This window comes from Trematomus bernacchii, unplaced genomic scaffold (genome assembly GCF_902827165.1).
Source record: "Trematomus bernacchii unplaced genomic scaffold, fTreBer1.1, whole genome shotgun sequence".
Classification (NCBI taxonomy): domain Eukaryota; kingdom Metazoa; phylum Chordata; class Actinopteri; order Perciformes; family Nototheniidae; genus Trematomus; species Trematomus bernacchii.
In genome coordinates this window covers 6,197,200-6,221,965 of record NW_022987588.1, presented here as the reverse complement: position 1 = coordinate 6,221,965, position 24,766 = coordinate 6,197,200, and the positions used below count along the sequence as shown (strand labels likewise).

The following is a 24,766-nucleotide window of genomic DNA, read 5'->3' as shown; positions in this document are numbered from 1 at the left end:
GGTTTACCTGCCGCGCGTCCACGAGTTCCGATACAGCAGGGCGCGGTCCCGAGCCCTGCTCTGATTGGCTGACAGCTGAAGCGGGTAATGAGGGTGGGGCAAGGTGTTTCTGCGGGACCTTCAGGGCCGACTATGAAGTTTCGGTGACACCAGTTTCCTGACCGACTCGAGTTTCCACTTTCACTTGTAACACAAACAGTTTCTCTGATTTACCTGAGGTGTCTTTTAGGAATTACAGCCTACACCATCACAGAGTAAATGACTAAAATGTGAAATAATAAAAACTTATTTCTGGAGTTTGGCTAAAAGTTTGGTTGCAAGTCGAAAATTACGAGATACATTTTGAAATTTTGAATTAACATCTCAACATTTTGATTTAGTTTCCGAAATGTGATATGATTTTAAAATCTAAATGATAACTGATCTTGTAATTGACATAAAAATGTGGACTTGAACAATATTGAATGTCTTAATATTTGTTGACTTGTTTTTTTTTTTTTACATGACTGTTAGGCATAGGCCTACTGTTATTTTTCTTAGACTATGTTATTCCATTTCCATAGTTATTTTTGACTTATCCTATAACGTTGACTTAGTCGTTCAAAATGATGCCTTTTTCAAAAAGATTCATTTTATTTAAAACATTTTATTTTTAACTATCTTTAATTATTTTCTGACCCTCCCTTTGGCAAGAAAAACCTCACCCAATATCTCAAATATATATATTTATGACAAACAACAACATGTTAAAATACAAAATGTATTTTGGAATAAAAGGCTGATGCAGTCAAAATAATTGAGTCTCCTTGGCATAGCTAGCCTGTGTTCACAGTCTTTACTGTCTTGACGTAAATGTTATTTTGCTGAACAAATACCTACACTTTATTTAAGGCAGCAATATAGGTTTTCAATAGCTACAGTTTTCTGTTTGCTGATAGTTTTTAATAAATTAAATTAAATTTCACTTAAACACTGTAACTTTTATTTCATGTCATTTACATTTGTTCCGTTCATGGTATGCACAACTTAATGTCTAATAATTGTTTAATTGTATTTGATCTGCCTTTTTAAACTTATTTGTATTTATTTTATGTTTGCCCTTTTGCAAACTAACATATCTTAGTTGATAAAAGGCGTGTGGTGCAGTGGGTTTTGTGTTGGTGTTCGGATCAGGGGGTCACAGGTTCAAATCCCACTGCAGTCAGCATGTCGTTGTGTCCCCGGGCAAGACACTTCACCCCAAGTTGCTCCTGTGGGGATTGCCCACAGTATTGAGTATGTAAGTCGCTTTGGATAAAAGCGTCTAACAAGTGACATGTAATGTAACGTAATGTAATACAAAAAAACTATTTACATAACGAGCTTGAAATATACCCATCCTATTTCTCCATAGAATAAGCAATCTGAGGTTTCTGTTTTAAGGAATGAGCTGAACACATTTTGTAACACAATAAATGAAACCCTATGGAGAGCTGTGATGTAGGCATTTTCAAGGATCAAGCATAATTTACCTAGATTTGATTGTTTTTGCTAACTTATAACTGAACTTATGAGTCAATATACCTCACCTCTATGTGTGGCCCAGACCTTCGTATATTTTTCCGTATATGGCCCTTGGTGAAAAAGGTATGGACACCCCTGACCTAAAATATGGCACATAAATGAATCTGCTTTCCTCTCAGTGTCTCCCTGCAGACAGACAGCGCCCCCCAGTGGAGGGTGGGGGAACTGTGGAGGTTTTGCGCCTGGATGTGTCAGAGGGAGTCAGGGCGAGTCCTGACTGCAGACATCGTGGAGCAGCGACCAGGATGCGCATCAATATGACAAGAAACCTTCGCATTTCTCCAAACGGTTTGATATATTTATATTTATGTGTGTTTCTCATTTGTCATGTCATCATGTCTTGGTTTATCGAGGGCGTTTATCACACAAAGACAGAACAGCAGCTCGCAGCAGGAGCAGAATAAGACATATTTACAGCCATTGCATGATATGAAATGTCGATGTATCTGTCTTTACTCTTACATATGGCGTGTTTTTACTGTGTGAATTAAAGGTACATCCTGCAGCAGCATCACTGAGCATCAGCAGATATCATGACGCAATAGTTGTTATTGTGCGGCTGTCAGTGATTAAAAAATCATCCTCTATACTATAATGGCAATATTAGTAGCCGGTGCTTCCATAAATAGATTTTCATTGCACAGCTTTGGCCTCTTGTGTGTTTATTTCCACGCAGGCAGGCTGGTAAACACACAGGCTGACATCCTGTTTCACGCAGGGTTACAGAAGGCCAGTACAGAGTTGATGTGGGATTATAGAGCATAATGTTAACATGTATGTTGGTGGTTACACACAGTACATCTTAAACCGGATGTGTTGCTCATGAAGCAGTACGTGTCACGCCATTGCTGTCCTCCCAGATGCTTTCCACAGAGAGGAAGGATTATATTTGATCTGTTGAATCATTGTTTTTACATTATATCATAACAGAGAGGGAACACAATGACACTTTCTGAGGCTCACCTCTAACTGTCCCCTCGGTTTCTGTCTGTGTGCTGAAGCTTTTTGAGGGATACATTTGAGGTTTCTTAACTCTGTGTTTCTCCTGATACTGATCTACCTATGGTATGTGTGAACATGTAGCACCTTAGCAAGTTCATTAATTATGATCAGCATCAAGATCTGCAAAGACTGAAAAATCTATTAGGCCATATTCAGACAAATACTCCCAATAAATCTCATGAAACAATGTCAAACAATGCTCATTTTAGCCTCTAAAATATGATGATTTCCTGCTGTTCTCTTTTTCATATCATAATAAAAGACCTCATTTTGGAATTTGAGGAATTGGGATTGACATTTTTCAAAATGTTCTGACAGTTTAAAGACTAATCAATCAATCAGTCAATCAATGAATCACTTCACCAAAAACATATTAGTAGGTACATCTATAATGAAATAATAGTGTTTTATAGTGTGTGTGTGTGTGTGTGTGTGTGTGTGTGTGTGTGTGTGTGTGTGTGTGTGTGTGTGTGCGTGTGTGCGTGTGTGTGTGTGTGCGTGTGCGTGTGCGTGTGCGTGTGCGTGTGCGTGTGTTCTCTCGGGAGTAAACACGTTTGCATATTCGGCTCCCCTTTGATCAATCTGATCACAAAGCAATTTATAGATGTGAGGATGGAGGCAGCCGCCCATGTGTCCATGGTAACGCCACACATTTTTTACATCAAGCAGCCGGTTGTAGATCAGACTCCAGGGAGGGCAGAGCGGTGCTGCTCGGCTGGGACTGAAACAGGATCAATAGAGGGAAACTGAGAGGGACGTCGGGTCAAAGGACAGGGAGGAGGCTGGAGCGCAAAAAGACAAATTGTGAGGGATGATGACGGGGCAGAAAAAGAGGGACATTCAGGAGAGATCTCAATATTGTATGGTTTTATTGTCACAATAACTACAGCATGGTTGTTGGCAATGAAAATATGAAGTCCCATGCTCATCGGTATAGGTGTCATTTACACAGGGCGCTGGGACATCACCACTACTATTTGAATGTCTGATTTTGTCCCCAAGATCCCAGGAGGAAATTTGTTTTTTTGACAGTTGCACCATATTAGAATAAAAATGAATACATATTTATTTATATATAAGTTGAAGTCAAAATGTGCAATAAAAGTCCTTGTAGCCACTCGGCACAGGCACAGCGTCCTCTACAGAATAGGGACACTTTATACACTCAGAGAGGAGTCAGCTGAGGAAGAGGAGGCAGAGGAAGAGGAGGCAGAGGAGGAGGAGGCAGCTGAGGAAGAGGAGGATGAGGAAGAGGAGGCAGAGGAAGAGGCTCTGTGGTGCAGCTGTGCCTCCAGCAGCTCCACTAACTGGGTCACTTTGTTTTGTCTCCCAGCAGACTGACGAGAAACACCTGAATAGTCTCTGTCCTCTGTACTCGCTGCATGTTTACCATCTTATCGTATTCTTACCTTAAAGCAGGAAGACTGTAATACTCAGTCTCAAACGTTGACCTGTTCGGCCTTTTTGAGGTCAGAGGTCATCTGTAGAACAGTAGCTGTGGCACTTCATCATTTGGGATTCTTGCTGTTAGGCCTGCCATCTCTCAGACAATTGTTTTCTCTTGCTGAACGACTTATTATCAAGAACATTTTGAGCTAAATGCAAGACTTCAATCTCAATCTCAATCTTTATTTATTTATATAGCACATTTAAAACAACCTTCAGTTGACCAAAGTGCTGTACAGGCAATAAATATTAAATAACACAATGGGAGTACAATAATAAAACAATAATTAAAAACATGATACTAGAAAAATATTTTTAAAAAACTCATACAAATGTAAAAATGTAATGTTCAACTAGTATTAAAAGCCAGTGCAAAGAGGTGAGTTTTTAGCTGAGATTTAAAAAGTTCAATAGACTCAGCAGTCCGGATATGTACTGGGAGGCTGTTCCACAGTCTGGGAGCTGCAACACTGAAAGCCCTGTCACCTCGGGTCTTTTTCCTGCACCGAGGAACCACCAACATATTTTGCTGAGCTGATCGCAATGCTCTAGCTGGAGCATGGCGATTTAAGACTTAAAGTGTTGCTATAGCATGAGTCTTGTGGAGGAACTACTTTTTACAGATCTCTCAATTTACTAAACTAATCAAGTGTCAACTAAAACTTTCTTTATTCCAGGTCAGCACTATTTGCGGTTTAATGCATTTAATGCAGAAATCTAACAACACTGCATCTAACAGCTATCCGTCAAGAAGAGCTGAATCATTAGTAATCAAATCTTTTTTTTTTCAAGCAGTATATCTAAAGCAAGTATCTGGTTCCCTCTTTTCAAAGTGAACATTTGCTGCTCTTCATTTTATAACGTTATCATTTATTTAGTTTTGGACATCTGGCCGGATAAAAAAAAGCAGTTTTTAAGCATCAAGAAACCGCAAGGGCATTTCTCACGAGCAAAAAATATCCTCAGATTCTATTTTTAGAGATAATAATCCTTAGTTGTAGAGGTGAAATAAGCAGACACTATATTTTTCAATCAACAGCAGATATTATGATGAGTTATTTATCAGTTAAATGTGAATTCTGCTTCTCGGCACTTTTTATTTGATAAGAAATGTAATATTCATGGGTTTAGACTGATGGAAGCAGCACTTTAAATGTATTGCAGTTCTAGCAAATTGTGATGTGAATTTTCACTACTTTCTGGCATTTGTTAAACCAACATATAAATCAACTGATCAAAACAATCATCAGCATCATTTATCCCATGAAATGGTCTTTAAATGTTTTGTTTTGCACAACCAACAGTTCAAAATCCAAAGACATATCCAACACATTTGAGAAGCTCGATCTATAGCATGTTTTCCTTTGTAGCTTGTCACCCTCATTGTTCTTAATCAGATTCCCAATGACTAAAGCGACATATTGTTTCGGTCCTAGGCGTTTTCTCTCCTTGGAGCAGACGACGTGTCGCTGATTGTCAGACAGATGTGTTGATCCGTGTCGCCCTGTGGTTTTCCATTAGATATACTGTGGGTTTCCTAGAGAGCCTCCCACAGACCCCCGGGCAGTGGAGATTACAGCGTTTTAAAAGACAGCTCCCATTGACAATTACTCCCACACAGCCTAATGAGGCAGAGCATCCACGCTGCAATTTTCATTTCTTCACAGGAAGGTGCCAAAACAGAGATTAAACTGACAAAGCGCATCACACTCACACTCTGGATGTAGTGTGTGTGACTGTAGATGACTGTGTGTGCGTCACTGAGAGATGTCATGTACGCTGCGTTGTGTGTGACGTCAAAACACATTCACGTGTAAAAATAGACCGCCGGTGCTGGAGTCCTTACACATGAATGCACAGCGGTTCACACACACATTTGCTCTCCTTTTGTCAAATAAAAAGACCGGCAATTGCTCTCAGTACCAGATGTGCCATTTATCTACCAGCTCTGAAAAGGAGAGACACATTTACTACTCTTGGTAATTGTTAAGGAAAAGAGTAAATGTTAACTGAATCTGACATGCCACAGGAAATGTAAATATTCCCTCAATTTGAAGCACCGTTAAGCTTAGGTTAGACATCTTGCTTTGTCCTTTTCCTTTCCTCTTAACCTTTTACATTTTCTTTCTGCTTTCTATTTCTTCCTCTGTGTCTTGTGCGGTTCATATTAGTGCGTAGTTGTGCTTTGCAATAGGAGGTAAATCAATATACGGCCAGCTTGACTGACTTGTTGCTGATTCTCACTCTTACACCACCATGTGCCACACTTGGCACAGCCTCAGCTCCTCTCCTCTCACTGTTGCACACTCAGGTGCAGTGTTATCTTCCCTTTAACACCACGAGCAGCCACTTACGCTGTGGCTTTTGCATTATAGTACAAAATGAGTGGCGGATTCAGTGAGTAACACCACACACACTTAATGCAAGTGTGTGAGGTTAAGGAGGACATGTTATGGTCATTTTCAGGTTCATATTTATGTTGTGCCTCTCCTGTGACATGTCTCCATGCTTTAATGTTCAAAAAGCACTTTATTTTTCTCATACTGCCTGTGCTGCAGCACCTCTTTTCACCCTCTGTCTGAAACCAGAGCCCAGTCTGCTCTGATTTGTTAGCTGGCCGGCTCTGTTGTGATTGGTCAACGGCTTAGAGATGTCCCGCCCCTTAGCCTATCACGTACAATGTGTTGGAGCGCTAACCAACAGAAGGGTGAATCCTACATAATGATGTGAAACTGCAGATCGATGAAGATGATGTCTTGTATTTATATCCTATAGGATGATCACACTAGTCCATCACAAGTTATCTTGAAAGATGTTGTCCTCTATATGACACAGTTTCTAATTGTACTCAAAGACTCCAAGACCAAGGGCGCTAGAGAAAGTTGATGCTCAGAAGATGAATCCATTTCAGTTTAATGAACGACTAAGTCAACGTTATAGGATAAGTCAAAAATAACTATGGAAATGGAATAACATATTTTAAGAAAAATAACAGTAGGCCTATGCCTAACAGTCATGTAAAAAAATAAAAAAACCAAGTCAACAAATATTAAGATATTCAATATTGTTCAAGTCCACATTTTTATGTCAATTACAAGATCAGTCATCATTTAGATTTTAAAATCATGTCACATTTCGGAAACTAAATAAAAATGTTGAGATGTTAATTCAAAATTTCAAAATGTATCTCGTAATTTTCGACTTGCAACCAAACTTTTAGCCAAACTCCAGAAATAGGTTTTTAAGCAAGTGTTCAGTTTTTCCTATCGAACACTTTTATTGTATCCTTCATTGCTGTGTGAGGCGCTTTCATTTTGGCTCTTCTTAGACACAGAGGACTTCATATTCAAAATCTTACCACACAGGAACAAGGCAATAACATACTGAATTATAACTTCATATAAACATAAAGTGCCACAGATGCTACTGGGGAAATAACTAATGGTTCTTGGTGTCTTTGCGTGACAAGGTTATCCGTCATATCTGGAGTAAATTGGACTCATTTGTGAAAAAACATTTACCTCAACAGTCTTTGCATGTGTGCAAGAAATGAGGAAAAGTATAAATAGCATGGAGACATGAGATGTGCTGCAGCTCCTTGTTCGTACCCTACAGCTGTGTGAAATGTCACACTTTCCCCCCCAGCAATTAGTTTTCCGCTGCTTATATTAGCACATTATCAGAAGGAAAGATAAGTGGAAGCAGAAACTCCTCGACTCTCAAACATTTTCATCAAAGAATAGACAGACAGACAGCCGACTTATATTAGTTACTCATTGGTCTAACGGCCAGTGGTGGAAAGTACAAAGTATTGTAGTTAATCTGGTACTTGTACCTAACTTGAGTGTTTCCATTTTGACTGTACTTCTACTTCACTACATATCAGAGGGAAATACTCTTTGTGTAGGTCTACATGTATGTGACAGTTACTTTACAGCAGTGGCGGCGCCAGAGATTTTCTTTTGGGGGTGCTGTGGGGTAGCTTCATAGAGGGTGCTCAAACATTTAGGGTTTCCCATTAATGTCCCGGTCGCTACAGTTGAATTTTCTACTGCAACACTCCCCACACGCACATACACAGTGTACCCGCGACTGTTACAATGAAGGCTCGATAATCAGCTCACAGCATATAGGTGTAAGCAGCTGGGGTAAAGTGCTATTTTTTTTATAAGTGGGGGGTGGACCTAACATCCTCTCTTCAAAATGAAGAGATCTATGGATACATCTCTCAACATCCATATGAAACAGAACTGTATTTTCTATATCTTTATGGATATTTTACAAATCACCCTTTTAAACTGTATTCTTGTTTTACTGTCATATAGTATTTCATACCTGTTTTTCATTTATGCTCTTATTTTTTTATACCTATAATGATCATATAAACGTGTGCCTCAGAAATACTTATTTGCATTATTCGTGACCAAACCGTTTTGAGACCCACTGAGATAACTTAGACTAAAGTTAACTTTCTAAACACTGAGAGAGTCCTTCACTTCACCTGAGCTGAGGTTATCTGAGACTCTCAGTCTGACAGGAGAGAGTTCTCCCTCCACCTTGTTGTTGAAAAAGCTCCTTATATCCGTTAGCGTAGCTAGCACCAGATGCTAACCACAACGATCTCCGGTACCAGTGCGCGCTCTCTCTCTCTCGCGCGCTCGCGCACGCACACAAAATAGCTCGTGCCACACACACACAGAGCAGAGCTTGAATGAAACACAGAGACCCAGAAGTAGGCTACTTGTACTGTACTGTAGCACATTATTTTCGAATCAATCCTTTTCCAAATTATGAATTTCACACATAAAAAGACACATACATTTATTGGGGGTGCTTAGGGGGTGCTATGGCCCCCCTGGCGCCGCCACTGCTTCACAGTTTAAGGTTTTTTAACACAATTAAAAAACATATGAGAGTTTGTTTGTAATAAATATACCCGGCGATACATATTACATATTATGATTAATTAGCTGATTAAATATGTAGTTCATTGAGAGAATTTGGATTGTTTCAAGCTTCTCAAATGTGAGGATTTTCTGCTTCGAGTACTTTTATTTCGAATACTTTAGGAACATTTTCCTGATTACGATTGCATATGTCTTGCTTTGACTTGTATTTGAGCAGTCTGGTATTATTAATTTTGCTTTTGTTATTGGTCTGAATACTTCTTCCAGGACTGCTAATTGTATATTAAAGACTGAAATGTGATGCTGGGCCAATATGCAGCAAGTAGCAACCTTTCATGTCTTATTTCAAGCAGTTTCCTTGTTCTGTCCAATTCTTTTTTTAGCCTAGCTGCCATCAGTATGTGAAGACTTAAAGATCAGTATTCTGTCATTCTATGTGCACAGCAGATTATAACTTTGTTGTTTTCTTCTGTCCTTCTTTCAGGTTTATCACAGACACACGTGTGACCTCTCAGATCAACACACAGGGGAAGCAAACGAGCACAGATCTCAGACAGAGTTTTGATTTTAAATCTCCTCGACATTGTTCTGCTCTTCAGTCCATTTTTTTTTCTCAACCTTCTCATCCTCTTGGTGACCCCTCCATGTCGGGGAAGGAGCGCAGCCCCCGCCACCGGCCCTGGTCGGTGTACCGGGCCAACACGTTCGATCTGTCGGCTGAGATGATGGGGCTGGCTCTCTCGGGTAACTAAGTAACTGCTACCATGGTAACCGGTTTCCTTGGTTGGTGATGGGAAACTGTTAACACAGCGCTCCTGTTTCCTCTCCTGCAGGCAGCAGCCAGGATCCAGACGAGCCGGTGCTGGAGTTCAGTGTGGGTGAGTTCAGGAGAAGACTATTACTACTATTCATGCTATATGTGGATCAGACTGTGTGTCATTTTCTTAAAGGTCACCTATTATGCAAAATCCACTTTTTCATGTCTCTTATACATAAACATGTGTCCCCTCTGTGTAAAAAGATTCTGAAAGTTTCAGGAACAAAGATTCTCTCTCTTTTTGTCCTGATCCATTTCTATAAAAACCTGTCTGAAAATGAGCTGATCAGATTTTGGCCACTTTATGATGTCATAACGATTTTTTGGCTTGTGTAACCATTAGCCAATCACCAACCAAGGTAACCTTTAAAACCTGTACACCGTATATTGAAAACTTCATTTACACCTAAAGGCCTCATGAGTCCAAGCTTGAGCATTACTGTAACAAATCTCCTGATAAAATCAACATCCTCATTTCACTGACTGCACAGGGAAGTAATGCCTCTGATTCCACTGTGCGATACAGCTGATTACTCTCCATTATTAACAGACAAACGCTCACTAACGAGCCACACTGTTAGATGTTGGATGATACCAATAGGATATTATGATGAACATGGGCACTCAATCCCACATCTGCTGTACTTAAATGTATTAAGTCCACAGCTAAGAATAGTCCAGAACAAATGTAGTCTTTACTTCTGTTTGAGTGATGTTTGCTAAACCAGCTGTATAAGGAAATGACTGACCTTTTTCTATTTCTTTTAGGACCTGTTTTTAGATCAGTATGTAATAGAAACTGGACTACATGTCACAGAGAAACTTTTGAGAGACAGACTAATGCTTTGTTGTTTTGGTCTTTTCTTGAAAATGTGTTGACAATAAGAAAGTAACAATATAAAGGGGATAATATATCAATGTTTAAAGATCTTTCATCTGCCACTTATTTTGAATGAAGGATGATGTGTCTTTTTATATACTACATCATATGTGTGGAAAGACTTGTTTCATCGCTTGTTAAACCTGACAGCATTACTGTATACAACTGCAACTCATCAAGTGATCAACTTAAAACTACTGCATTGCATTCTACTCAAGGCAGAGGATTAGTGAGCGTCCCACCATTAAACCCCACAGTGTGTAATCTCTCTCTCTCTCTCTGTGTGTGCAGCCTGCAGCGAGCTGGTCACTCCCTCTCTGGACAGGAAGCCCACCAGCTTCGTGGCCGTCAGCTGCACCACACCGCCTCAGGCCTTCTGGACCAAACACGCCCAGACTGAAATCATAGAGGTACACCGCTGTTAGATTTCCACTGCTTCCTAAAAACTATTTAAACCTAGACCTGGGAAAATATATCATTATATCAATATCGCAATATTAGAGTAGATATCGTCTTACATTTTGGATATCATGTGATGTATTTGACTGGTTTTAAAGGTTGTGTTACAGAAAGTGATGTAATTTGAAAAAACATTGTTTTTTATTATTTTGAACAAAGTACAAAAAAAGTCAAAAGAAAAGTAATTTTCTGAATTTACTAGAATTTTCTAGCTATTGAATTATTTGCCTTTACTGATTTTATCAATAATTCCTTATTTCTGATGATTGTTTATTAAAAAATGATTGGTCGTTTTTGGAAGCATCAAATGTTAACCCTACAATATCATCACAATATCAAAGTATTTGTTCCAAAATGTTGAGATATACAGTATGATTTTCTTCATACATCTGTCTCTGTCTCTCTCCCTGTCTCTCTCCCTGTCTCTCTCTCTGTCTGCAGGCCACCAGTAACCCGATCTTCCTGAGCAGCGTGTCGTTCTTCCAGGACTCTCTGATCACGCAGCAGACTCAGGTCAAACTGTCTGTCTACGATGTGAAGGACCGCACACAGGGCACGGTAAACCATCACACAAATACACTTTCTTCCAAAACCACCTGACTCCACTGTCTTACAAGTCTAGACTCATTGGTGAAATGTAACTAATATAAGTATATATTTCTTAACTTGAGTATTTCCATTTTATGCAACTTTGTACTTAAACTCAACTGCATTTACAAGAAAAATAGTGTACTTATGTTGCCATACATATAGCTTAAATTACTTTTCAGATTACAAATCTTTGTACAATTCCATTTAGTGAAAAACATGTATCTCCAAATGTTGTCATTTTTTATTTGGATGTTTCTGAAGGATGGACATTTCCATAGCAATGTCCATACTTCAGTTTATCTTAAGCATCTACAGTATAACAATGAAATCCTTGTAATCTGTTACTTTTTGGTGCTTTTCTCTGACAGATGTACATGCTGGGCACGTCCATGTTCTCGGTGAAGGAGCTGCTGCAGGACAAACACCACAGACTGCACCTGACTCTCAGGTAACAGGAAACACACTTCCCTCTATCAGCGACTCAATGACAGCCACTGCTTGCTGGATGTGCGTTTGGGATGTTTGATTTTCTCGATGTCACTGTGGGTCAGGTCGGGGGAGAACGAGCGGGTCGGAAACATCACGGTCATCGCCTGGCAGATCGAGGAGAAGAGAGAGCAGAGAGCTCCTGTGGCTCGACTCCAGAGAGGAGACACGGTGAACGGCAGGGTGAGGAAACACTTTCACTAACTTGAATTGTTGATTCATTATTTATTTGATTTATTATTCTATTTTACATAATAACAATGCCTACTTACTTATAGTAAAATACCATAATAAAAAAAGCTATATTTCATTAGTTATTCACATAGTTATTAGTTAAAATAATGTGTTTAAAAGCCAAAGGTAATTTCATTAAATTGTTCGTTTGTCCAATCCAAAATCCAGAATTTAGAAGACACATGAACATTATTGTGATTTTTTTTCTGTGTGTGTGTGTGTGTGTGTGTGTGTGTGTGTGTGTGTGTGTGTGTGTGTGTGTGTGTGTGTGTGTGTGTGTGTGTGTGTGTGTGTGTGTGTGTGTGTGTGTGTGTGTGTGTGTGTGTGTGTCAGATGGTTCTCTCTGTTGATGCGAGCCTGACTGAACCCATGGCCATTCAATCCAAGTCTTCCTCTCTGTGTAAAGACCCTGTGCTGAAGGCTGGTGAGTGTGAGCTACATATAAACCTCCTGTATGACAATGAGTGACATTATGGTGACTCACGGCTGTGGTTCTATGTTTCGGTCTGCTTCAGTGTTCGGGGGCGTGATGTCACGAACGTACCGGTTCCCCACCACGGACGGTAACCACCTCCGGACCCTGGAGCAGATGGCCGAGAGTGCGCTCTCTCTTCATATTCCCCGACAGTTTGTCAAGCTGCTGCTGGAGGAAGACGCCGTCAGGTAAAATATCGCGACTGGTCACTGGTCAGATGTATATTGCATATAGGGAACAAAGGAATCTTTAATGTCTCCTTTGGTAAATGAGTGTGTGATATCAGAACTGTTTATCCTGTATGTACTCATTTACGGTATCAGCTTCATACAGTGAAAGAGACATTATCTTAATGATTCCCACTGGTGCCGTTATTGCTAATGGTTCCTTGTAATGTGGGTGGATTGAGGAGTTGGACTTGCACAGCTGCAGATGTTAATTGCAGGAACTGTGAGCTCATCAGAGCATCATGTGGATGACTTGCTGGGAAACGCTTCTGTGTGTTTAAGGGTGTGTGTGAGCTGGAGGAGCTGATGGTAAATCTGTGTGTGTGTTGTTCAGGGTGTGTGTGAGCTGGAGGAGCTGATGGTAAATCTGTGTGTGTGTTGTTCAGGGTGTGTGAGCTGGATGTCCTGATGGTAAATGTGTCTGTGTGTTGTGCAGGGTGTGTGAGCTGCAGGAGCTAATGGTAGTTGTGTGTGTGTTTGTGTGTGTTGTGCAGGGTGTGTGAGCTGCAGGAGCTGATGGTAGATGTGTGTGTGTTTGTGTGTGTTGTGCAGGGTGTGTGAGCTGGATGTCCTGATGGTAAATGTGTGTGTGTTGTGCAGGGTGTGTGAGCTGGATGTCCTGATGGTAGATGTGTGTGTGTTTGTGTGTGTTGTGAAGGGTGTGTGAGCTGCAGTCCTGATGGTAAATGTGTGTGTGTTGTGCAGGGTGTGTGAGCTGGAGGAGCTGATGGTAGATGTGTGTGTGTTTGTGTGTGTGTGTGTTGTGCAGGGTGTGTGAGCTGCAGTCCTGATGGTAAATGTGTGTGTGTTGTGCAGGGTGTGTGAGCTGGAGGAGCTGATGGTAGATGTGTGTGTGTGTTTGTGTGTGTTGTGCAGGGTGTGTGAGCTGGAGGAGCTGGGAGAGCTGTCTCCATGTTGGGAGAACCTCCGGAGGCAGATCATCACTCAGTATCAGACCATCATCCTCACCTACCAGGAGACCATCAGTGACCTGCACGAATACAAAGGTTACAAACACAGAGATATTTCAAACATGTCATATTAATAAAAAAGCATCCTCCCAATTTCACATGGGAATCCGAATGTTGCAAAATTGCATACAATAATACTTGTCTTCATCTTATTAACTCCGATTGGTCAGTCACTGATCTGAATTTAAAGAAATCTTTATTCATTTTTCATAATGATTGTTAGGGACCAAAGAAACGGGGGTTTTTATTGACCCAAAAAAACATTATAAACCAGGAATCTTTAATCTTATCAAAAAGATACTGACAAAACCCAAATCCCCCCTTTGACTATTTGGCCCAATTGCAGTCCTCAGCCCTCAGCCACACCTTTCGCTGAACCAGGAAGTAACCTCCCAAAACAAAGACAATGATTGAATACAAACAAAGATATGTGTTAACTTTGCTAACATGTCTGCAGATAAACAAAATAATGCCAGGTTTAAAGCTAATAAAGAGTTTACCATTCAAATCAAATGTGTGGTTTTAATTGTTGTTCCGGTTGACTGCGACTGAAATGAAGTCAAACTATGGGAGGTGAGGGTTATTACACTATCCAGTATTTGTGGCTGTGATTTTCTTGGTAGCTCACACACTTCCATCTGAAGGAAATGTGCTTTATAAAGAAGGTGTCTCGCATGGTTGCTTATCTATACTCTATATGTATATATACAGATATCTTATTTCCTCCTCTCTGCTTGCTCTCAGGTCCTTCATTTAAGTCGAGTACCTTGAAAGCTGAGAGGAAGTTGGAGTTTATTCCAACTAACCTGCACATCCAGAGAATGAGAGTACAGGGGGAGTCTGGCTATGGTACGTGACTCTAAGTTTTAATTAATTTAATTGTTTGTACTGTATCTTAATGTCTCCTCTTTATTGCTGTCCTCCCTTCAGACCGGACGTACGATGTTGTGACTATCGGAGCTCCTGCAGCACATCATCAAGGCTTCAAAGGCTGCGGCCTCCGAAAAATGCTGCACAAGCTGGAAGAAGCCAGGAAACAGTGAGTAGAGAAAAACCAACAGTGTCATGGTGGTGTTTGATTTAATGAGTGATTCATTCTTCTGTTTTTCTTTCCCCTTCAATCAGCACTTATGAGGAGGAAAGGTGAGATCATGTGAAGTGTATTGATAGTTTCTCATGTGATTTGTATCATCACTGTGTTTCCACAATTCATCTTATTTGTGTCTTCAACACGCAGCCAAAGCTCTGCTGGCCCGGGCTCTAAAGGAATGACGTACCAGCCTCAGGACGTGGTGAAAGCGAAGGAGCTGATTGGTCAGATTAACACTCTGAAGACACAGGTGTGTTACTACACTGAACGTCTGTCTCGAGCCGCCAAGGAGCGCTCGGCCAACGCTCTGGAGAGAACGCTGGCCATCCTCACAGAGAAGGTAACTCAGAGGATAGATTTTATAGTATTTATGGGAACAAAGCTTCTTCTCTGTTCCATCTCACCCTTTCTCTCTCACTCTGCTTCTGACTTCCTCATCCTTTTGAGTTTTGATCTCAACTCTCATTGCCTGGATAAAAATGACCAGTTCTTTGAAGCTAAAAATACATTTTAATAACATTTTCACGGGCTTATATAATAGATAAAATATGAATGCAGCATCCTCAACACACCTCCACATCACAGGAACACTGTCATCCCATGATAAACTATTTATTTAATTTTAATTAGATTTTTATCCATTTTACAATTTTTTTTAATCTAATTTGGAAGTATGTTTTTTCAGTTCAATTAATAAACTCTTAGTTAAGTCTGTTAGCATTAGTGAACGCACACTGTTTAAAACATGTATTGTCTTAAACGTAATGCACTTTGACATAATCAAGATACCCTGTTGTTTTATGTTAAAAAAATAACATCTCTCTCTCTCTCCTCTCTCTTCTCTCTCTCTCTCTCTCCTCTTCTCCCTCCTCAGACTCGTCAGCTGGTGACCGTGTGTGACTCCAAGCTGCTCTCCTCAGCCATCCTCGCCCTGGCCGCCGCCCGCCCAGAGCCCACTCAGCGCAGCACCCCTTCCCCCTCCTCCTCCTCCCTCTCACCCTCCTCCCGTCCCCCCTCTCGCTCCCCCTCCCCTCGCCACTCGGCCTCCCCGTCCCGCGCCCCCACCTCTCCGTCCCGCCACGCATTTCCTCCCGACGGCAGCGACGGGAGTAGAAACAAGCGCGCCTCCATGTACGCAGATTTACACGAAGATGATTGGGTAGGAGGAAAGTCCAACTGCTTCTTTGATGTCTGTGTTTTTCTCTTGTCTTTATTTATCATTTGTGATTTGTGTGTGTGTGTGTGTGTGTGTGTGTGTGTGTGTGTGTGTGTGTGTGTGTGTGTGTGTGTGTGTGTGTGTGTGTGTGTGTGTGTGTGTGTGTGTGTGTGTGTGTGTGTGTGTGTGTGTGTGTGTGTGTGTGTGTGTGTGTGTGTGTGTGTGTGTGTGTGTGTGTGTGTGTGTGTGTGTGTGTGTGTGTGTGTGTGTGTGTGTGCAGGACAAGGTGTGGCTGAATGTGAATAAGAGCCTGGACTGTGTGATCCAGAGAGTGGACAGCCTGCTGCAGAGAGACAGAATGCAGAGCGACAGCAGCTCCGAGGACGTCTTCGAGCTCGCCAACGAGGAGCCGGGGAAAACCAAGAAAGGTACACACACTCAAACACCCACACAGGCACACACACACAGGCACACACACACAGGCACACACACAGGCACACACACACAGGCACACACACACAGGCACACACACAGGCACACACAGGCACACACACAGGCACACACACAGGCACACACAGGCACACACACATACATTGTGAAGGCAACTTCTTTTGTAAAAAAAATATTGCCACAAACCATCATAAGGTTGTGTTGATTGGCACAGCACTACAGGAAATGGAGAAAGAATTGCTCTAACGAAAAGTGGGATTAGATGGAACATTAATGTGTTTCGTGTCGTGTGTGTTTTTTTTTAAATTATTATTATTTGTTATTTATTTTAACATTTTGTATCTTTCTTTTTGTTATTTTTATTCTTTCTTTTTTATTATTAATGTTATTTTCATTTAAGTATTATTACTTTTTTTTTTCTGTTGGTGAGATGGTATTATAATCCCATCGTTCTGTCCTGTCCTTCATTTGTGTCTCTTGCCTGTACTAAATAATTAAACACACACACACACACACACACACACACACACACACACACACACACACACACACACACACACACACACACACACACACACACACACACACACACACACACACACACACACACACACACACAGTGCTTGTGCATGCATGTGGAGTAATCCTGAGTGTAAAGACAAGGATTTACCACCATCATCCTCTGTCATCCTCCATTATCATCTCCATCCTCACAACCACCACGAAACCATCAACAACCATCATCATCGTCATTCTCTCTGACACACACACAGGTTGATATGAGCTGCTTCAGTGTTGCTCAATGTTTAAAATATAATAGTGTTACAATAAAAGTAGAATTGTGTCCTTAACTAAACAAACGTTCTCTCTCTCTCGTAGAACACAGCCCAGATAAAGAAAAGAAGTCCCCGGGTAAGAGCAATATTCCGGATGTGTTTCACAATGTGTGTACTCTCCCTGTGTGTTTGAGTGTGTTCCCTGCTGTGTCTCAGGAGAGTGGAGCGAGGCTCTGTACCCGCTGCTCTCCACACTCACAGACTGTGCGTCTCTGATGAGCGACAAAGCCAAGAAGGCCATGGTGTTTGTTCTGATGCAGGACAGCGCCCCCACCATCGCCCTGAGCCTCACCATGCAGTACCGCCGCGACGTCGTCTTCTGCCAGACGGTCCGTCAACTTACATCTTCCCCTTTTCCCCTCACTTATACACATGTAGCTTTTGGGAAATGATTTGTCATCACACAGTGTGCATCGTGCCTTACAGTATTTCTACTTTTAAAGTCATAGGTGTGAGTACTTCCTCCACCTCTGTGTTGACTTGTGTGTTTCTTCTGACAGCTGACGGCGCTGATCTGCGGCTTCATCATCAAACTGAGGAACTCTCTCTGTGACTCGGGCTTCCTCAGACAGCTGCACACCATCGGCCTGCTGGTGCAGTACGAGGGCCTGCTCAGCACCTACGGTAACCTGTGTGTGAGGATGTGTGTGAGGATGTGTGTGTGGAGTCATTGTGTGCATGTATGCTTCTTAAGAAATGGACCATCACACAGCAGTAAGAGAGTGCACACCTCCACCACGGTTACAAAATCTTGCAGAAATGGGTTTGGTTTGTTTGTTTTTTATCTTAGTAATGTTATATCTTGAGCTAGATTAGCTTAAAAATAGACATTGTGATAGACAGGCTGTGAATCCGGTCCAAGAAAATAGGGTTTCTTCGCCTAAAATGTGAAGTCATGAGCACTAAACAGAATTAATATTAAGACGTCCTGTGTTTAACTGGCTTCAATGGCAATACATGTAAGGAAGGTAAGGCTGGTTAATGAAAATAGGACATACTTACAAAAATAATTGATAACCTTTTATGGGAAAATGTAATGAAATGAACAAAAACTAATTCAAAAAACCTTTGGGCTCATACAATTTAATTTAGCTTTATCTATGTTAAAGTTTGAGTAAAATTAGTTTACAGTCATGAATACGTCCTTTTTATTTGCCATTCATTAAAATCTATTTTATACATTAAAGTCTTATTTTTATCACATTTCTCAGAATATTATTGAAAAGTTTTAAACATCTGAGGTAAAACTACAGAAGCCAAACCATAACATCTTAGTTGACTTTATGATGTAAATGTTCTTCATGTTTCTTTCTTGTCTCTCAGGTGAGGAGCTGGCCATGTTGGAGGACATGAGCGTGGGAGTGTTGGACCTGAGGAACGTCACCTTCAAAGTCACCCAGGCGACCTCGGCCTTCTCCCCGGACATGATGCCGGTGATCACAGGAAACAGGAACGGCTTCAACGTCAGGGTGCCGTTGCCCGGGGCGATGTTCGACACGTTGCCCCGGGAGATCCAGAACGGGATGCTGCTGCGCGTCCAGCCGGTCCTCTTCAACGTGGGCATCAACGAGCAGCAGACCATGGCCGAGAAGTGAGTCTCTGACGCTGGAGGAGAGGAGGGTGGAGGGGTGGAGGGGTGGAGGGAGTAGGACAGGAAGAAATGAAGAGTCTAAGAGCAACATTTGGATGTATAGGTCAATAGACATTGTGGTATGTTAAGCTTAGGTGTTCATACTCAAATTTCTACTTCAGCGATTTTACCAAATATAAAATGGGAAAGCTCTTTAAAATACTCTCTAAGCATCAGGTTGTATATCATTTGAATAATTGAATAGATTCTGTCTGTAAGGTTTTTTTTATTAAAATAATGAATACAAAATCAATTAAAAAACTTGGCTTATCAATACTGTTTGGTAAATATATATTCCCCAGAAAAATCCAAATATTTTAAACCCAAAATATGAAATAAAATAAATGTGAATGACCAACTATTTAGCTTATTCATAAGGTTGAAATTGGAAAAAAAACAACTTTGTGATCCATTATCTTGAAAACATTTATATATAATATACATAAATGCTATGATATAATTAGATGAATATACAAAAATGCTCATTAAAAAATAAAAACTATTCGCAAATCTGATAGTGTAAATAAGAAAATTAATAAGTAATAAAGTAGTTTCATATTTTGTATTTATGACTTGGAAGCCTTTAAAAAGCATCCGTTTCCTGAATGAGCAGAGAGAGAGAGGAGAGAGGCAGAGAGAGAGAGGAGAGAGGCAGAGAGAGAGAGGAGAGAGGCAGAGAGAGAGGAGAGAGGCAGAGAGAGAGAGGACATAATAAACTCATGTTATACAGTAGGAAAACAAATGATATTTCTCAAGAACACTACTGACTTTGATTGAGACATTTATAAGACACGTGAGATGGTCCTGAAGGATCTGAACTCTAATATCCTGCTTGTGTCCAGGTTTGGAGACACGTCACTACAGGAGGTGATCAACATGGAGAGCATGACGCGCCTCAGCTCCTACTTCGATCAGTTCAAAGAAGTGCTGCCAGAAGACTGTGAGTTACATGAACAACACTTGTATCAGAGGTTAAATGTGTATCTTGTTGTTTTATTGGCTCCCCCGGTGCTCCTCAGGCCTGCCTCGCTCCCGCAGCACCACCAGTGTCCCCGATCTGCTCAAACAGCTGAGCCTGAACGTGAACGCCAAGAAAAACAAGAACGTGGAGATTTTGTGGCAAGCAGCCGAGGTAAACTCACTCTTCATCACTTCTCTGTGTGGTCTTCTTCACATCTGCAGTTTGCCTCATCAATAAGGCCCTGAACCCCCTGGACTCTTGTCCCCTCACACAGACTCTACACTTTACATGATCGTCTTCTCATCTGTCGGCATGCATTACATAAACACATACTGTATCTGTGGGATTATAGCTCTGGACGTTGCATTTCTTCACACTGTAAAACATGTATTGGGCCATTTGCACATCTCTGCAAGAAAGTATTACAACTGCACCATTCTTCATTCAAATATATTGTTTTTTTCATAATTTGATTGCAGTTATCTTCTATTATTATCTAACTTTTATACTTTTGTATTCATCTTACTTGGTTAATGTTTTGCACCAAAGCATACTCCTTGGTCAACTGTGCATTTTCATGCACAAAATAACCAATTCTAAAAAAAAAAAAATTTTATTTTAATTTGGATATTCTAAATATTTTTCTAGTATATTTCATATTATTTATAATTCTTTTCATGGTTTTTTATGTTCTTCTATTCCTCATTCTTGTTTTTTTTTATTTAATTTACATTAACAATATGCAACTTTGCCCATTTCTGCAAAATACTACTATCCTTAACAACTGCACAGCTCTTTCATTTTAATTCAAATATATTATATATATTTAATTGTACGTGTTTGGTTTTTTATTGCACATTTCTTCTATACAGGTTTGATTTGAATTCAGATATATACATATATTTTAAAGTTTTTTGTGTTGACTTTTTCTTCCATATCTATGTTTATGTCCTCTTACGTATGTGTATGTCATGCACCAATACACAACAGCATTTTCCTTGTGTATAAAAACCTGATTCTGCTGTAAAATCTCCTCTCATCTCACTCTCCAAACCCCTGAAGGCGTGCCGGCGTCTGAACGGCGTGCGCTTCACCAGCTGTAAGAGCGCCAAGGACCGCACGGCCATGTCTCTGACCCTGGAGCAGTGCCAGGTCCTGCAGCAGGAGCACGCCCTCGCCCCGCAGGTCTTCTACCAGGCCCTGGACTGTATGCGCAGGTCAGCTGATCATGAAGGTCATAAATATCAATCATGTAACCAAACCCCTGGAGCTCATTGTAAAAAATAAAGAATGCATTGCTTGTGTGTCTCCACAGTGAGGGCTGCAGGAGAGAGAACACCATGAAGAACGTGGGATGTCGTAAATACGCCTTCAACGCTCTGCAGCTCAAGGCCTTCCCCAAACAATACCGCCCTCCAGAGGGGACGTACGGGAAGGTCGAGACCTAATCTGAACTGGAGGAAACCCAAAAGACTGGAGGGGATTACGATGATAGCACCACACAAACAGAAAATACCGAACTGGAACAACAGTCCTTTGTTTTGTGCTTAGTCACTGTTACGATAATAAATGTCCAAGTGCTACTGTAGATTGTTTTCTAGCCGTTCCCCCCCTCCTCCAGTAGTGCTAGAATCACACACTTTTCACGACCACTTCACAGACAGAGACGGTAGAGATGGCTTTCTGTGTCACATTGTAGCCTCTGTGCAGAAAACACTGTGTGCAGACGACCAGTCGTAGCATCAGGAGTACATCGTGTCCGTAGAAAAAAGGTCTGAAATAGTGTCAGTCTTTAGAAAGACGATGAGGGACACGTTTGTTATTTTCCTTTTTTATTTATTTGATCAGATTGTCAGATGGTCAAGGCTGAACCATTTTTGATATTGCCACAAAATTGATTGCAAAGACTAAGACGAACAATGAACATTGGTGCCAAAAAACTATGAAAAGCACATCAACGAGCCACACTTGCACTGGCTGACAGGTCCCTTATTACGGTGAACATGGGCATTGTAGTTTATTTTGAGTAAATGCCACATACACAAAGTTACTGCTGTAAAACTCACAAAATGTGTATTTATCCACCCCTGAAAAGTCCTAAACAAATGTTCACTCCTGCTTGATTAACATTTACGTTATGAACTACAGTGCCCAGCTGTTTGTGGAATTACAGAGCACCCTTAAAAAAGAGTTTAACTATATATCTGTGAGCAGATTTTAAAGATGGGCTTGGAGCTGAGAGACACAGAGAAAATAATGCATTGTTAATTTTGGTCTTTTAATTGGATTTGTGTTGCTGATGCTGTGTAAGATTTTCTCTTATTTGTGGAATATGAAAAGATACACATTTAGGCGAAAGACAACAGCAGTAAAAAAGTGTTGTCTGGAGAAAACAAAATTAGTTAAGCTTTCTTGAAAATGTGTCTTTTAAGAAACAGCTACAATTCTAGTAGTAGTAGCTAGTGTAGCTTTGATTAAAAGATCAGAGCTTTGATCATATTTTTCTGGACCTAAATTGAGCTGCAGAATGACTGTAGGCGTAAAGAAGTCAAAGCACTCATTTGATTCATTACAGAGCTTTTAGCCTGCTGTCTATTTCTATCGCACTGTCTCTCCTTTTTCTCGTATATAACATCACTTTCTAAATCAAGCACATACCCGACCCCACAGTGTGGCATTTGTATAATGATGTCTCAAGCTAATGTGATTTCTCTTCTGATGCTACACTGGAAGCAGTGAGGGTTTACAAATCGTGGTGCGTCACATTACTCTATAAACATATCGACGGATATTTAGGACATTTTGAAATGTATATGCAGCACTATGGTGGTTTGATAGCCATTGAAACTTGAGTTGTTATTGTTTACAAAGCTTGTGTTGAATTATGCAGAATGAAAATTGGATAAAAACCACGTTTATTTAACCTGCATGAAGATGATTTGAAAAACTGCTTTTTACTATTGCAATTGTATACTGTTGCAATGTAAGAGTTTGAGCACTTGATACATGTTTTAAGACTGAAATAATGCATATTGCATTTTTCTCCCAACATCAACAACACCTCTTCTGTTGTACCAGCGCTATTGTACCTTATTGTACAAAACCTACAGAGACAGTGGATTTTATTTTGAATATGTTATTTTGCTTACATGTATTTATGTTGATACTGTATGGCTGTTGTTGCCAAATGCTGTTATAGTTTTATCCATTGTTAATGAGTAAGTTAGGACCTTGTGATCCGTTGTACACGCACACAGGCTGGAGGGGGGGGGGGGGTAAAGATGCTTGCACCCCCACAGAGGTATGAAAAGAAACTGGATAATGAATAAAGGCTTGCCAATGCCAAGTGAGTGTATCTATAAATTAAATGACCTTTGTGAATTGAGCAGCAAATATTTCATCATCTAACATTTTGTCTCATAGAGAAGCATCTTCAAAAAGTAGCTGCACAGTGATATGTTTGAAATCTGTCAGAATAAATATCTCTATATTTATTTTTGTCTTATCTATGAATGAATTTGAGGAATTAACGGTAGGTGTCATAAAATTCCACAAAAATCCCTTTACTTCTTTTTGGAAATAATCATTCAGTCCAGTGTTACCCACGGAAGTGCTACCTAAATCACTTCATACATCGATGGTGTCCTGTTGGTTATACTACAACACTTATTTTGAAAATAATAGGCTATTGCATAATTGTAGTGAATGTTTCTTGTGGAAAATAATAAATGACTAGCCTGTTGTTAATGCAGTGCTACCAAAAGCACTTTACACCTCATGGTCTACTACTGGTTATTATAATACCTAACACTTATTGTGAAGAGTGGTTTTTTGTGACCAGCATTTTATTATGTTTTCACTTGTTGACTCAAACATGCAGAACGTAAATAGAGACAAAATAAATAAGGACGGATGCCCTATGAGTCCTACTCTTTCAGAATAATAATAATACAAAACTGCATTATTTGAAGTCGCTGGATCAAATGACCCATGCTTTTTGAGAATATTCCCAGCCTTCCAGGGATTTATTTGTTCCTACGTATTATTTGGTAGCAAATTTTCCCACAAGAAAAAATCACCAAAATGATGTAAAAGTATATCATTTTCAAAATTAGTATTGTAGTATTTAGGGATGTGAAGTGGTTTGGTAGCACTTCTCTGTAAAACCACAACAAACGTGTGTTCCCCTTTAAAAGCATTACCGGAAATGTCGTCATTATAGTAGATGTCCTGTTTGTTAAAGAGGAATGACTTCTTCTGTAAAACAAATGTCCAGATTGGAAATGAAGATGCTTACTCTGTGACCCCATTTCTACTGTTAATTATACATTTACTACATTCCTGTTTATATTGTTGTGTGTATGTGTTGTATTTAATACATGTCTGTTTACATTACGGGTAATCATTTGCAATACTTTCTACCTACATTTAATTTTTTCTGTATTTTATTCATGTTAATGTATAAGCCCTATATTTTAAATTGCATCATTCTATTTATTAGATTTGTATGCTTTTACTTGCCTACTTTTCTACACGTTGTTCTCATAACATCATACAGTGTTTGAACAGTCTGCTCTTAATCCCG

General features: G+C 40.3%; 1 protein-coding gene across 1 annotated transcript; it reads left to right on the top strand.

Moving 5' to 3' along the window:
• The first annotated feature begins 1,732 nt into the window (after positions 1–1,732).
• Positions 1,733–23,940, top strand: inpp4aa (inositol polyphosphate-4-phosphatase type I Aa). Its single transcript, XM_034128948.1, has 24 exons — positions 1,733–1,851; positions 9,403–9,662; positions 9,752–9,796; positions 10,907–11,025; positions 11,516–11,632; positions 12,034–12,113; positions 12,217–12,334; positions 12,719–12,809; positions 12,901–13,048; positions 13,964–14,094; positions 14,803–14,907; positions 14,989–15,097; positions 15,184–15,201; positions 15,296–15,488; positions 16,023–16,307; positions 16,585–16,732; positions 17,634–17,666; positions 17,747–17,919; positions 18,091–18,214; positions 18,914–19,181; positions 20,063–20,160; positions 20,240–20,352; positions 21,244–21,398; positions 21,497–23,940. Exons 2-24 carry the CDS (start codon positions 9,563–9,565, stop codon positions 21,627–21,629), a joined length of 2,904 nt encoding a protein of 967 aa, XP_033984839.1. The 5' UTR covers positions 1,733–1,851; positions 9,403–9,562; the 3' UTR covers positions 21,630–23,940.
• Positions 23,941–24,766: the final 826 nt, after the last annotated feature.